Below are 14457 nucleotides of genomic sequence, written 5' to 3'. Positions count from 1 at the left end.
TGGATTTGCCCAGATTTGCTCTAGGACTCCAGGAAAGTCAGTTAGGCTCCCCTAGCACATGCCTATCCTGCCCAATACCACTTGCCCTAGGAGAGAGCAAACATGCTGGCCTGTGAAGACAGATATGCTCATGGGCCCTGTGTCTACTGGAATGTACTTTGCATTTCAGTAGAGTTGAGTAAAGCATTTTGAAAATACAGCTGCAGAGGATTATCACCCCGACTTTTAATTGTGATAGGAAGTCAGTTGAATAAGTGAGACTAAGGACCTCATCTCTGTCATTGTGAATTTGGCCATTAGACGGTGAGACTAGGATTGTTCAGAAGTACCTTTAACGGACCACCCTCGCCAGCCCCCCACTGATGGTGACTGTCCCCTTGGGTGTTAGTAAATGGTGAATCCCTAGAATTGAAAGGAAAAAAAAAAACCCACCTCGTTAACTCATCTTTTTATTTGAAGGGGAGAAGGGCAGAGGATGGCTCCGTGATTGATTATGAACTAATTGACCAGGACGCCCGGGTAAGTGCCATGGTGATGAATAGTCACGTCTGTGCTTGTCTCGTCTTGTCTCTAGTGCATTTTAGGGTTTCCCATACATGAGTGCCATCTTGTGTGTGTGATAACTTAGTGCCTTAGAAAGGCTTTGGAAATAAACAGTGGCCTAAAAGAAATGTAATTTATTCTGTCAGCTGTGTGTGTTCTGCTTTCAGAGAACGTGTATTATTTGGGGATTCTTTTCTTTTAATCACTGGATCAACCAGAATTTTCTAGACAAGATCCCATCTGGCTCACAAGTATTATTTGCTATCGATGCCTACTTGTTTTGTTTCGTTGTCTCTCCCCCATTCTAGATTGTGAACCCGTTGTTGGTTAGGGGTTATCTCTATCTGTTGCCAAACTGTACTTTCCAAGCGCTTAGTAGGGTGCTCTGCACACAGTAAGCACTAAGTAAATACGATTGAATGAATGAATATTATTTGAGTGTCAATGGAACCAGTTCCCTTTCTGCTTTATATTTACCAAGTTCCCAGCGTTTTGTAAACAAACAATTTAGGAGATATAAGGAATAAGGAAACAAAATAGTCCACTAGGGAAATGCAGTCATTAATTTAACCATACTGTGTTTAATTTTGCGGGCAGGACCTTTACGATGCTGGCGTTAAAAGGAAAGGAACCGATGTTCCCAAATGGATCAGTATCATGACTGAAAGAAGTGTATGTCACCTCCAGAAAGGTATTGAACAAACCAAATTGTTCTGTACAACGTTATCCATCAATTGACTGAGAGGAAAAATGGTGGACAGTCAGATCTTTGCAACATAAGACTTTAATCTCTTTTTTTTTCCCCCATAGATAGAGCAATACATTAGCAATCAGGACAGAAATCAGTCTTCTGTTTCTCTAAATCAGACGTTTTAAGCAGTTTACCTGTTTTCAATTACCGAGTTTTTCTCAAGTCTCTACTTAAACTGGGTGGGAAAGTGAGTCCTGTCATGTCTCAGTTCTGTATGTGTCATTGATATTGAGAATTACCTTTGGGAACATTTTCTACCAGAATTTTGCATACTGGGGTACATTGGGCTTGTGACCTCTTCAGTAGTCTCTGTCACTACTGCTGGTGGCTGCCTTTGATGCAAATTCCATGTGCAGATGAAAATTAAGTGGGTTTTATTTTAGTAAATGGTGGTTCCTCAAATTAAGGGGGAAAAAAGTAATCAGGAATTTAGCATTATTTTCTTTCACCCAGAGTGCTGGAGGAGCTGATTTTTCAGGGCACTGTAATCGGTTTTCTTGGGGTTGGGAGAAAAGGAAATGTTGGTAGCAAACTCTTCCCAATTCCTGAGAGAAGCACGGGTTTGATTTACAAGTGCTTGTGGCTTACTTATATTTTTTCTAATTCTTATTTCCCTTGACTGTAGTTTTTGAAAGGTACAAGAGTTACAGTCCTTATGACATGGTGGAGAGTATCAAGAAGGAGGTCAAAGGAGATCTGGAAAATGCCTTCCTTAATCTGGGTAAGGTGTACTTTGCTCAGCTCCATTGGACAATAAATCATGTTGAAACCTTTGAAAAGGTCCTGGAGGTCCTCGCTTTGGTATGAGTGAAAGTTGGTTTGAGAAAGGTGTAAATGATGAAAATAGAGGCTCAGGGGAAGGCTGCTTAATGACATTTAGGAAAAGCTTGTGCTACAACAGAAATTAAGGGAAAGAAAAAGGTGTCCATACCTGGTGCAATCACTGAAGGCAGATCTTCAAGGATTTTTCTTTTGGGCTATCCTTGGGGATGGGAAACCATAGCACTGTTGAGAAAATGGCTCCATTAGCTTGTAGGAGACTCCCATATAGTCTGTAAGTGTCTTATGGGCAGAGACCATAGCCACAACTCTAGCGTATTGTACTTTTCCCAAGCGCTCAGTACAGTGCTCACCACACAACAAGCTCTCAATAAATGCCATTGATTGGCCTGTCTGCTGCATCTATGCCTGCTTTGGCACGTGTTGGTCCCACCGGAGACCTTCCTTGCATCACGGCAAAAAGAGAATTGGCTTCAGGAACGTTTACATTAGCAGATAGTGTTAAACCACCATTGGAAAATCCCTGGAGCCAATCCTGCTTTTCCATTTTTCAAGACCAGGATGCTTTCCTACCACAGAAGCCAGCAAAAAACTTAACCACTGTTTTCTCTTCCTTCCACAGTCCAATGTATTCAAAACAAGCCTTTGTACTTTGCTGATCGGCTCTATGATTCCATGAAGGTAAGAAGGGTGTTTAAACCAGACTGGATTTCCTTGCAGCTCACTTCCTTATCTCCCGCCCAGTGAGATATTCTGGCTAAGATCTCAACGCTCACCACTACTTGTGTGTCTGTGTTCTCAGGCAAACACTTAATATCTTTGTACATCAGTTCTGGGTGTTGGGAGGATGTCATTGATGAGTTAACGCTTTCTAAAGCTCTCCACTACCTTCATTGTATTACTCTGCCCTGATTAGCGGTCTTAATTGGCTTCATGAAACTCAGCTTTTAAACAAAAGAGAACTAAACAAAGTACAGTCTCCCATAGAAAATAACATAAAGCAAATTAATGAGATCCCAAGCTCCCCCAGATTGGCCATCACAATAGTTACCTGATCACATAGTGATGGAATAAGACTATGCCCTGGATTTTTTTTTTTTGTGTGTGTGTGTATGCATAAATAAATGCTTAATTTCCCATGTTATCTCTCACATCTTAATTGGCAAAAACGCACCTGCTATCTATGCTCAAAAGATCTGCCATTATCTAATGTAAATTGAAATAGATGCTATTTACTCAATTCAAGTCAGTGAAAATACTTTGAAGGCTGAGGAAAGGGTAGACTTTGCAGTGGTATCTCAAATTGCTATAAGAAATACTGGCATTAAAAGTTCAATTAATGCTGTCACCAAGGAGCCCTAATAGAAGAGTTTTAGGGTAGAAGATGGCTCTCTACTCAATAAATATAAGAGGCTCTGTGGGTATTTAATAAGCAGTGCCTCTAGACTCTGAGTTTGTTGTGAGCAGGAATGTGTCTGTTGTTATATTGTACTCCCCAAGTGCTTAATACAGTGCTTTGCACAAAGTAAGCACTCAATAAATAGGATTGAATGAATGAAGGACTAGCTTTTTCCCAGGAACCAGACCTTTGACACAACACAAAGGCCACCCAGAAGCTATAATTTATCATTTCAATTTGACTTTCAGGGCAAGGGAACTCGGGATAAGGTCCTGATCAGAATCATGGTCTCTCGCAGTGAGGTTGACATGCTGAAAATCAGGTCCGAGTTCAAGAGGAAGTATGGCAAATCCCTGTATCACTTCATCCAGGTAAGTCACAGAGGTTGTACTACTAATAATAATTGTGGTATTTGTTAAGTACTTAATATGTGCCAGGCACTGTACTAAGTGCTGGGGTGGATACAAGCAAATCGAGTTGGACATAGTCCCTGTCCCATGTGGGGCTCACAGTCTCAAACCCCATTTTGCAGATGAGGTAACTGAGGGGCACAGAAGTGAAGTAACTTGCCCAAGGTCACACAGCAGACAAGTAGTCAGGATTAGAACCCACGACCTACTCTCTATTCTCTATCCTTTATGCCATACTTTGGGTTTGCTCTGTGCTGATAGGCAGAGGAGAAGTAACTCTTTGTTGTCCGACTGCCAACTCCATCTCTTCATAGAGAAGCAGTGTGGCTCAGTGGAAAGAGCCTGGGCTTTGGAGTCAGAGGTCGTGGGTTCAAATCCTGGCTCTGCCAATTGTCAGCTGTGTGACTTCAGGCAAGTCACTTAACTTCTCAGTGCCTCAGTTCCCTCATCTGTAAAATGGGGATTAAAACCGTGAGCCCCCATGGGACAACCTGATCACCTTATAACCCCCCCCCCCAGCGCTTAGAACAGTGCTTTGCACATAGTAAGCGCTTAATAAATGCCATCATTATTATTATTATTATTTGAGTGTCATATTCCTGTCAGAGACCCAATTATCCACATCTGTAGCTGCTGATCCTGGACTGAGGAGTTTAGTAGGTTGGGCCAGATCAACCACTGTAATCAATCTTTCTTGATGTAGATAGTCATCTCTGTGGAGCCCGCTGTTGGGTAGGGACCGTCTCTATATGTTGCCAACTTGTATTTCCCAAGCGCTTAGTACAGTGCTCTGCACACAGTAAGCACTCAATAAATACGATTGACTGAATGAATGAATGGATGATGTCCATTTCTGTTTTCACTGGATCTTGTGGCCAAAGGCAGTTGACCCATGCCAGGCACATCATGGGGCTTTTCTCAGAGAAACTGAAAAGCCCCTTTCTTGCCACCCCCACCCCCCCCCAACAAAAATGATGGCATTTGTTAAGTATTTACTACATACCAGGCACTTTACTAAGTGCTGGAGTGGAGATGCAAGCAAATCGAGTTGGACACCAGTCACTGTCCCACATAGTGCTCACAGTCTCAATCCCCAGTTTACGGATGATGTAACTGAGGCACAGAGAAGTGAAGTGACTTCCCGAGGTCACACAGCAGACAAGTGGCAGGATCAGGATTAGAACCCATGACCTTCTGACTCCCGGGCCCATGCTCTAATCAATCAATCGTATTTATTGAGTGCTTACTATGTGCAGAGCACTGTACTAAGCGCTTGGGAAGTACAAATTGGCATCACATAGAGACAGTCCCTACCCAACAGTGGGCTCACAGTCTAAAAGGGGGAGACAGAGAACAGAACCAAACATACCAACAAAATAAAATAAGTAGGATAGAAATGTACAAGTAAAATAAATAAATAGAGTAATAAATATGTACAACCATATATACATATATACAGGTGCTGTGGGGAAGGGAAGGAGGTAAGACGGGGGGATGGAGAGGGGGACGAGGGGGAGAGGAAAGAAGGGGCTCAGTCTGGGAAGGCCTCCTAGCCACTATGCTGTGCCCAGTGAGGACAAGGGGGGAAAAAATTTAGTGGTGCCCCATATAGCTTCTTCTGAAAAGAAGAGCAATCCTACATTCATTCATTTGATCGTATTTATTGAGCGCTTACTCTGTGCAGAGCACTGTACTAAGCACTTGGGAAGTACAAGTTGGCAACATATAGAGACGGTCCCTACCCAACAACGGGCTCACAGTCTAGAAGGAGCAAGGAGTTACATGTGCGCTCATTCACGTAACCACACTAGCTATAAACATTTAGCATTTTCCTACCAATGTGGGCTTTGGAAAGAAGCGTGAGGCAGAGAGAGCATGTTACTCACCCCTGAAATACCCAGGAAGTGACCCACAAAGGAACAGAGCTCACAGTCATTTCATCACCTTCAAACCTGGCCTAGTGAACAGAGCATGGGCCTGGAAATCAGAAGGACCTGGGTTCTAATCCTGACTCCACCACTTGTCTGCTGTGTGACCCTAGGCAAGTCACTTCTCTATGGCTCAGTCACCTCATCTGACAGATAAATCTGACAGATGAAGCAGCGTGGCTCGGTGGAAAGAGCACGGGCTTTGGAGTCAGAGGTCGTGAGTTCAAATCCCGGCTCCATCACTTGTCAGCTGTGTGACTTTGGGCAAGTCACTTCACTTCTCTGTGCCTCAGTTACCTCATCTGTAAAATGGGGATTAAGACTGTGAGCCCCCCGTGGGACAACCTGATCACCTTGTAACCTCCCCAGCGCTTAGAACAGTACTTCACACATAGTAAGCACTTAATAAATACCATTATTATTATTATAAATCAATCATATTTATTGAATGCTTACTTTGTGCAGAGCACTGTACTAAGCGCTTGGGAGAGAACAGTATAACAGACACATTCCCTGCCCACATCAAGCTTGCAGTCTAGAGAGAGAGACAGACATTAATATAACTAATTACGGGTAGGTACATAAGTGCTGTGGGCCTGGGAAGGGGGATGAATAAAAGAAAGCAATACAGGATGATGCAGGAAGGGGATTAAGACTGTAAGCCCCATGTAGGACATGGACTGTGTCCAACCTGATTAGCTTTCTCTACCCCAGTGCTCAGTACAGTGCCTGGCACATAGTAAGCACTTAACAAATACCACAATTATTATTATTATGAAGCAGCATGGCTTAGTGAAAACAGCACAGGGTTGAGAGTCAGAGGACAGGGGTTCTAATCCCGGCTCTGCCACTTGTCTGCTGTGTGATCTTGGGCAAGCCACTTAACTTCTCTGTGCTTGTTACCTCATCTGTAAAATGAGGATTAAGACTGTGAGTCCCATGTGGGACAACCTGATTACTTAGCATCTACCCCAGCGCTTAGAACAGTGCTTGGCGCATAGTAAACACTTAACAAATCCTTATTATTATTATGTGCCACCCATTGCCCCTACAAGCTTTTTCTTTGGTGTAATCCAGATCTAATTTAAATGTCTCACGTGAAGTGCCACAAAACAGGAAATACATATAAGTCTTTTATCCAAACCTAGAATTATCCCTCTAAACAAAAAAGGTGGGCGAGGAGAAGAGACAGGGTTCCTGCCTACATTCCCCTCATCTGTTCCAACTTGAAAAGAGCTGCAGGAAGCATTGATTTGTTTTAGCCATGGTGTTTTCTAAAGATTTCTTTCTGCTTTCTTTTTCTGACCTTATAGCAAGATACTAAGGGAGACTACCAGAAGGCGCTGCTATATCTGTGTGGCGGAGATGACTGAAAGTCCCGACGGGAAGCAGTCCATATCTGGAAATGGTGCATTGTGCTCTTCCAACTTGTAATTTTAGAAAATCAACTTGCAACTAACTATAATTTGCATCAGACCCTCCTGGGCCAATAGTATCATTTGCTTTCTTGTACTATTTTTTTTTTTTTTTAGAGAACATGCAGTGCTTGGCTTTCCTGAGTTTCCCTATTTTAGCCAAAGAAATGAACATTCCAAAGCAATGGAAGTGAAATATATGATGTGAAATACTTTGCCCCTCATGTACTGTGTCGGTGGAAATAAACCCAGTTTTTACTTTGAAAACCAGCCTGTCTGTTTGTTTTTAAAGAAAGGATCAACTTTGAGCAGATGTGAGGCATTTTTACTGTCTTTCCCCATTCAAGTGGTCCACTCTGAAACAGTCATCTCCAGGACGATGTTTGGGGAAGCTGGGTGGATGGGCAGCTCAGAGTGTTATAGATTAACTTGTACTTATCCCTGAGCTTAATATAGTAAGCACTTAAGAAATACCACAATTATCACATACAAAAGGAGATTTTAATGGCTTTTGGTGAAAGGCTCCTGACTATTCACTCCTTTATTCAAACAGTGGGAAAATTGAGCAGAACTTCATTGTTAGCTGGACTGGTGTACCATAGTAATAATGATGATGCTATTTGTTAAGCTCTCACTATGTGTCAAGCCCTGTTCTAAGCACTGGGGTAGATACAACTAATCTGGTTGGAGACATCCGTGGCCTAATGCATAGATCAAGGGCCTGCGAGTCACAAGGGCTTGGGCGCTAATCCTGACCTTGCCACTTGTCTGCTGTGTGACCTTGGGCAAGTCATTTTACTTCTCTGTGCCTGTTACCTCAGCTGTAAAATGGGGATTAAGACTGTGGGACATTGATTGTGTCCAACCTGATTAGCTTGTATCCACCCCAGTGTTTAGAACAGTGCTTGACACATAGAAAGAGCTTTCACAATCTAAGAAAGAAGAGTGGAGTCCAGGCAGCCCACTCGTAAGAGCAAAGGACTGGGAGTGAGGACACCTGGGTTCTAATCCCAGCTCTGAGACTTGCCTGCTGTGAGACTTCGGGAAGAACACAACTTCTCTGTTTCCTCATCTAAAATTTGGAGATTAAATACCAGTTCTCCCTCTGTCTTAGTCTAAGAGCCCCATATGAGATGGGTCCTGTGACCGAACCGATTATCGTATATCCACCTCAGTGTGTGGCACAGAGTAAGTGCTTAACAAATACCATAATTACTAGGATTATTATTAGAGAAGCTTCTAGGATCTCGATGTGTGGAAATGACACTACTCTCCGGCAAGTCTACAAAGGGACCTGGATATGTGTGTGGAGGCTAAAAGGAAAGCTCAGGATTCTGATTTACCATGCTCTAGGGTCAGCTCATCCTCTGTCTACCGTGAGTGGGCCATTTGAGGTAGGATTATTGGAAAGGTCCTTGTTAGCCTAACATTCGGGCAGAAGAAATGTTTCACATCTTTAGACTAACGGGACTGAGCTCGCTGTGTGACTTTTCCTAAGTTTCCGAAGCAAACAAATCTTGCTTTTCTTTTCTGGGCACTAAGATCTAGGTTCCTCGAAATGAACACCTCCTTCATCAGCCTATGATCTTGTGCCTATGATCTGGTTTCACTAGAACCTTAATGCTGTACAGCAGCAAATGCCATATTCCCCAAGACCCCCAATAACTAAAGGATGTGCCTCCCCACTGCCTTTCCCTGTGCTGGTGGAAAAAAAAAAAACAAGCCCCAACACTGAAGAGTTTCCCCACCCTACAGCTTAAAAGGCCCACCTCATTCTGGTTGGAGGCAACTTAAAACGAAACATCAACCCCAAAGTGCAAAAAACCACACACATAATAATAATGGTATTTATTAAGTGCTTACTATGTACCAAGAACTGTTCTAAGCACCAGGAGATACAAGGTAATCAGGTTGTCCCATGTGGGGCTCACAGTCTTAATTCCTATTTTACAGATGAGGTAACTGAGGCACAGAGAAGTTAACTGGCTTGCCCAAGGTCACACAGCAGACAAGCGGCACAGCCGGGATTAGCACCCCCATCCTCTAACTCCCAAGCCCATGATCTTGCCACTAAACCACACTGCTTCTTCTACATAAAAATTTGGGTTCATTTCATGTTCTTTGAAAGAAGAGTACATCTTTCACTTCCAAGAAACCTGCTGACATAGAATACTTTAGTTTTTCAGCATAAATGCAGTCTTCAGTGGGCAAAATGCAGCCACAATCAAGCTAATTGAATGCACAAATGTAATATTTTTCCGGGACACCTCCAATCGAATGCTTGATGAAGTGGTGTCATTCACAAGTATTTACAGAAGCAGCTCTCTCTCCCCAGAAGTGTCCGTTCAAATTGCCTACAGATGCTGAGATAGCAAATCACTCTTCTAATGTAATTAGATCAGTCATCTCTATAAACTTTGCTTGCTCAAACGAAGTCACATAAAAGAAATCAGGCTGCAGACATTTTTCGATAAACAGAATGAACAACTAGAATTTGAGTGGGTGCATGTTCTGCCTCGTTGCTAGGGCACATTTAAAATTTCAGGTTCTCTGTATGGAATTTTGGAAATTGCTAAAAGATAAAGTTAAATAAGACTATGTTAATAGAAAGCCAGGGCATTTTGTCCAAATCTGGAGAGAAGCCAGGAGATCAAAGACATTCAAGAACTAAAAAGGAGTTTAGAAGGCTAGATTCTCCAGGTATTTTGCTTTCTAAGTTTGGCCATTTTAGGAAACATTTTGGCCATGCTTAACAATAAAAATTGTTGTATTTGCTAAATGTGCACTATGTGCCAAGTACTATGTTAAGCGCTGGAGTAGATATAAAATAATCCGATTCAACGTAGTCCAAATCCCATAGGGGGCTCAGAGTCTAAGAGGGAAGGAAAACGGGTATTTAATCTCTATTTTACAGATGAAGAAACTGTGGCAAAGGGAAGTGAGTGGGCCAAGGTCACGTCTGGCAAACTGTTGGAGCTAAGCTTAACGTGGCTCAGTGGAAAGGGCACTAGTTTAGGAGTCAGAGGTCATGGGTTCTAATGCTGGCTCTGCCACATGTCTGCTGTGTGACCTTGGGCAAGTCACTTAACTTCTCTGAACCTCAGTTACCTCATCTGTAAAATGGAGATTAAGACTGTGAGCCCCACGTGGGACAACCTGATCACCTTGTATCCCGCTCAGCGCTTAGAACAGTGCTTTGCACATAATAATCGCTTAACAAATGCCATTATTATTATTATTATTATTATTAAAACCCAGAGCTCTTGTCTCCTAGGTCTACTGTCTTTCCAGTGCAATGTGATGTCTTATTCTAAGATGTGCATAGTCACTTCACTTCTCTGGGCCTCAGTCATCTCATCTGTAAAATGGGGATTAAGACTGTGAGCCCCATGTGGGACAACCTGATCACCTTGTAACCTCCCCAGCACTTAGAACAGTGCTTTGCACATAGTAAGCGCTTAATACATACCATTATTATTATTATTATACTTTTATATATCACCTTATGCAAATGTAAATTGTCCACATGGAAACTTTTCCTCAACCAAACCATCCCTGATGGTCTTTTTAGCTTGGAAAGGACTCAAGGGAAGTCTTCACAGGTTCTGATTTCAATATGCCAAAATAGCCTATTTGTTTTCAACAATAGCAAATAATCAGTTTGAATAATGTCAATAAAAAAAAAATCAAGCATACAAAGACTAATGGTCAGTATGGCAATCAGTCACCCACAGCTGATTGTGACAAAACCAAATCATTAACCACCCTAGTTGTAGACCTTTTCCTTTAACACAAGCTGTTAAACTAGTCACAGGTGGTCAGCAGATTGGCTTTTGAGCCAATAATATAAAGCCCCCTGTGGGGGAGGGGAAAGAAGCCCATCCAAAGCTAGTTCTGGAGAGGAAAATGTAATTGCTTTTCAGTTAGCAGATTCTGACTGAGATCCTGAGGAACCTGTGGTAAGTAGTTTCTTCCTCAGTAAAGAACAGTGGGAATAAAAAAGGAAGACAGGGAGGCTTCTTTTGGCTGTGGATATCAGTGGCGGATAGTTTCAGTTTAAGACTAGGTTTTTAAATGAAGTCTCTTCTGAATCCCAAATTGATTAGGATGGATTTCTATGAAGATGATGTGTTCATTAGTCTTAAACGCTTCAGGAACTGTTGGTGGTGACTTTGTATGTTTTTATTCTGGGTTTATGGGGTGGGTTTGCTATATTTTGGTGGGTAGAACTCAAGTATGGCCATTAGTGCTTAAATTTCTTAAATTCTTTAAGAGTAACTGGGCAGAGAATGTGAGTTGTTACTGGCAGGTGGTGGTGTAGATTTGAGAAGAGTGTGTGGGAGACTCAATTCTATTTCTAGTTGGTGTATAGCAAATTCTATCCAGGGCCCCAGATTTTTTTGCTGGATCTTAATGTAAGTGCAAATGTTTTTTCTTGGGATAACTGAGGTTAGTAGCACATTCTTAGAAACATTGTAATTGGAATTTGTCCCTAATAACATTAAAAAAATCTTATTTCAGGTGGCTTGTTTTACTTCTCCATATTTTGTTTTATCCTACTTATAGAATTCCTGGCTTTCAAAGTGTTTTCTGCCATCCAGAATTGGGCGGACCTATGCCAATAAAAAAGCAAAATCTCAACAATGTAACATAGCCATAGATTGTTGGATTACAGGAGTCAAGTAAGCCTGGAGGGCAGTAAAGGCTTGGAGAAACCGAGGCATTAGGAGGTAGAGTCCAAAACAGACCGGCCTGATGTAGCATGAACTCAGTGCCCCAAGGCTATGTCTGTTTGCCCTCACTCATAAACTAGCCCGCACCCTCCATCCCTCTGCCGCTAATCTCCTCACCGTGTCTCTTCTCTCCTGTCCCACGGTCGACCCCCGGTCCACGTCCTTCCCCTGGCCTGGAACGCCCTCCCTCCACACATCTGCCAAACTAGCTGTCTTCCTCCCTTCAAAGACCTCCTGAGAGCCCACCTTCTCCAAGAGGCCTTCCCAGACTGAGCCCCCTTTTTCCTCTCCTCCTCCCCATCCCCCTGCCCTACCTCCTTCCCCTCCCCACAGCAGCTGTATATATGTTTGTACAGATTGATTACTCTATTTTACTTGTACATATTTACTATTCTATTTATTTTGTTAATGATGTGCATCTAGCTTTATTTCTATTTATTCTGATGACACCTGTCCACATGTTTTGTTTCCTTGCCTGTCTCCCCCTTCTAGACTGTGAGCCCATTGTTGGGTAGGGACTGTCTCTATATGTTGCCAACTTGTACTTCCCAAGCACTTAGTAAAGTGCTCTGCACACAGTAAATGCTCAATAAATGAATGAATAAACAATGCAGAAGCAGGGACTGATCCCACCCTGGTCTTTTCCACCATTAACACGGGGCAGGACCTATGCATCTGGTCCCAGAAAGCAGTGACAGATACTTGCAGATATAATTCATTCAGTCAAGTGCTTATTGTTTGCAGAGCACTGAACTAAGAACTAGGGAAACTACAACAATAAACAGTCATATTCCCTGCTATAGTACCATAAGTATTCCAAAGTGCCTGGCATATAGTAAGCATTTAACAAATACTATCTAAAAAAATATGGATGAAGTGAACTGACTTGCCCAAGGTCACACAATAGACAATAGTAATGATAGTATTTCATTCAATTGTATTGAGTGCTTACTGTGTGCAGAGTACTGTACTAAGCGCTTGAGAAGTACTAGTCGGCAACATATAGCAATGGTCCCTACTCAACAACAGGTGTTAAGCACTTACTATGTGCTATGCACTGGGGTAGCTAATAATAATGATGATGACATTTGTTAAGCGCTTACTTTGTGCAAAGCACTGTTTTAAGCGCTGGGGACGTTACAAGGTGATCAGGTTGTCCCACGTGGGGCTCACGGCCTTAATCCCCATTTTACACATGAGGTCACTGAGGCACAGAGAAGTTAAGTGACTTGCCCAAAGTCACACAGCTGACAAGTGGCAGGGCTAAGATACAAGGTATTCAGGTTGGACACAGTCCCTGCCCTACATGGGGCTCTCCATATTCCCATTTTACAGTTGAGGTATCTAAGGCCCAGAAAATTGAAGGGACTTGCCAAAGGTCACATAGCAGACAAATGTCAGAGCCAGGATTATAACTCATTACCTTCTAAGTCCCAGGCCCATACTCTATCCACTATGCCATGCTGCTTCTCAAGTGATGGAGCTGAAACTCGAACCCAGGTCCTCTGCCTCTCAGGCCCAAGCTCTTCCCACTAGGTACAGCTGGTTTAGGTACAAAGGACAACTCTGGTCTGTTCTGTGGGGCTTAAACCACTGTGCTGAGTGGGAGGAAAGAGACAAGATTATCAGATCAGACACAGTCCCTGACTCACACAGGGCTCTCATTCATTCAATCATATTTATTGAGCATTTACTGTGTGCAGAGCACTGTACTCAGCACTTGGACAGAACAAGTTGGCAACATATAGAGATGGTCCCTACCCACCAGCGGGCTCACAGTCTGGAAGGGAGAGATGGACAACAAAGCACATTAACAAAATATAATAAATAGAATAGTAAATATTTACAAGTAAAATTAATAGAGTAATAAATATGTACAAACATACAGGTGCTGTGGGGAGGGGAAGGAGGTAGGGTGGAGGGATGGGGAGGAGGGGTAAAGGAAGGAGGGGGCTCAGTCTGGGAAGGCCTCCTGGAGGAGATGAGCTCTCAGTAGCTCCATTCTCCTGTTGAAGAAACAGAAGCACAGAGGAGTTATGTGATTTTTTTTTTCCAAGGTCCCCCAGCAAGCAGTTGGCTAAATAAGGATTAGAATCCAGGTCCTTCTGACTGGGAAATTTCTTACCCAAGGTCTCAGTGTGGAAGTGATGGAGCTGCCTACTGCTAGAAATAATAATAATAATAATGATGACATTTGTTAAGTGCTTGCTATGTGCAAAGTCCTGTTCTAAGCACTGGTGGGGGGGGATACAAGGTGATCAGGTTGTCCCAAGTGGGGCTCACAGTCTTAATCTCCATTTTACAGATGAGGGAACTGAGGCTCAGAGAAGTGAAGTGACTTGGCCAAGGTCACACAGCAGGCATGTGGCGGAGCAGGGATTAGAACACATGGCCTCTGATTCCCAAGCTTGGGCTCTTTCCACTGAGCCACGTTGAGTCCAGGTTTTCTAAGAGATGACTCTGCCTCCCATTACTGCCTTTGTCATTAGAGATCCAAC

The 14457-nt window shown here is 42.9% G+C and overlaps 1 protein-coding gene across 1 annotated transcript in view; it reads left to right on the top strand.

Moving 5' to 3' along the window:
• Positions 1 to 7496, top strand: part of ANXA2 (annexin A2) — a 50340-nt gene extending 42844 nt beyond the window's left edge. Inside the window, exons 8-13 of the mRNA XM_038746695.1 lie at positions 460 to 519; positions 1141 to 1234; positions 1920 to 2015; positions 2697 to 2755; positions 3722 to 3844; positions 7125 to 7496. Coding sequence (XP_038602623.1) covers positions 460 to 519; positions 1141 to 1234; positions 1920 to 2015; positions 2697 to 2755; positions 3722 to 3844; positions 7125 to 7184 — 492 coding nt within the window. The 3' untranslated portion in view covers positions 7185 to 7496. The remainder of the gene's footprint in view (positions 1 to 459; positions 520 to 1140; positions 1235 to 1919; positions 2016 to 2696; positions 2756 to 3721; positions 3845 to 7124) is intronic.
• Positions 7497 to 14457: the final 6961 nt, after the last annotated feature.

This window comes from Tachyglossus aculeatus, chromosome 5 (assembly GCF_015852505.1).
Source record: "Tachyglossus aculeatus isolate mTacAcu1 chromosome 5, mTacAcu1.pri, whole genome shotgun sequence".
NCBI classification, from domain to species: Eukaryota; Metazoa; Chordata; class Mammalia; order Monotremata; family Tachyglossidae; genus Tachyglossus; species Tachyglossus aculeatus.
This window is presented reverse-complemented; position numbering and strand designations above follow the sequence as displayed.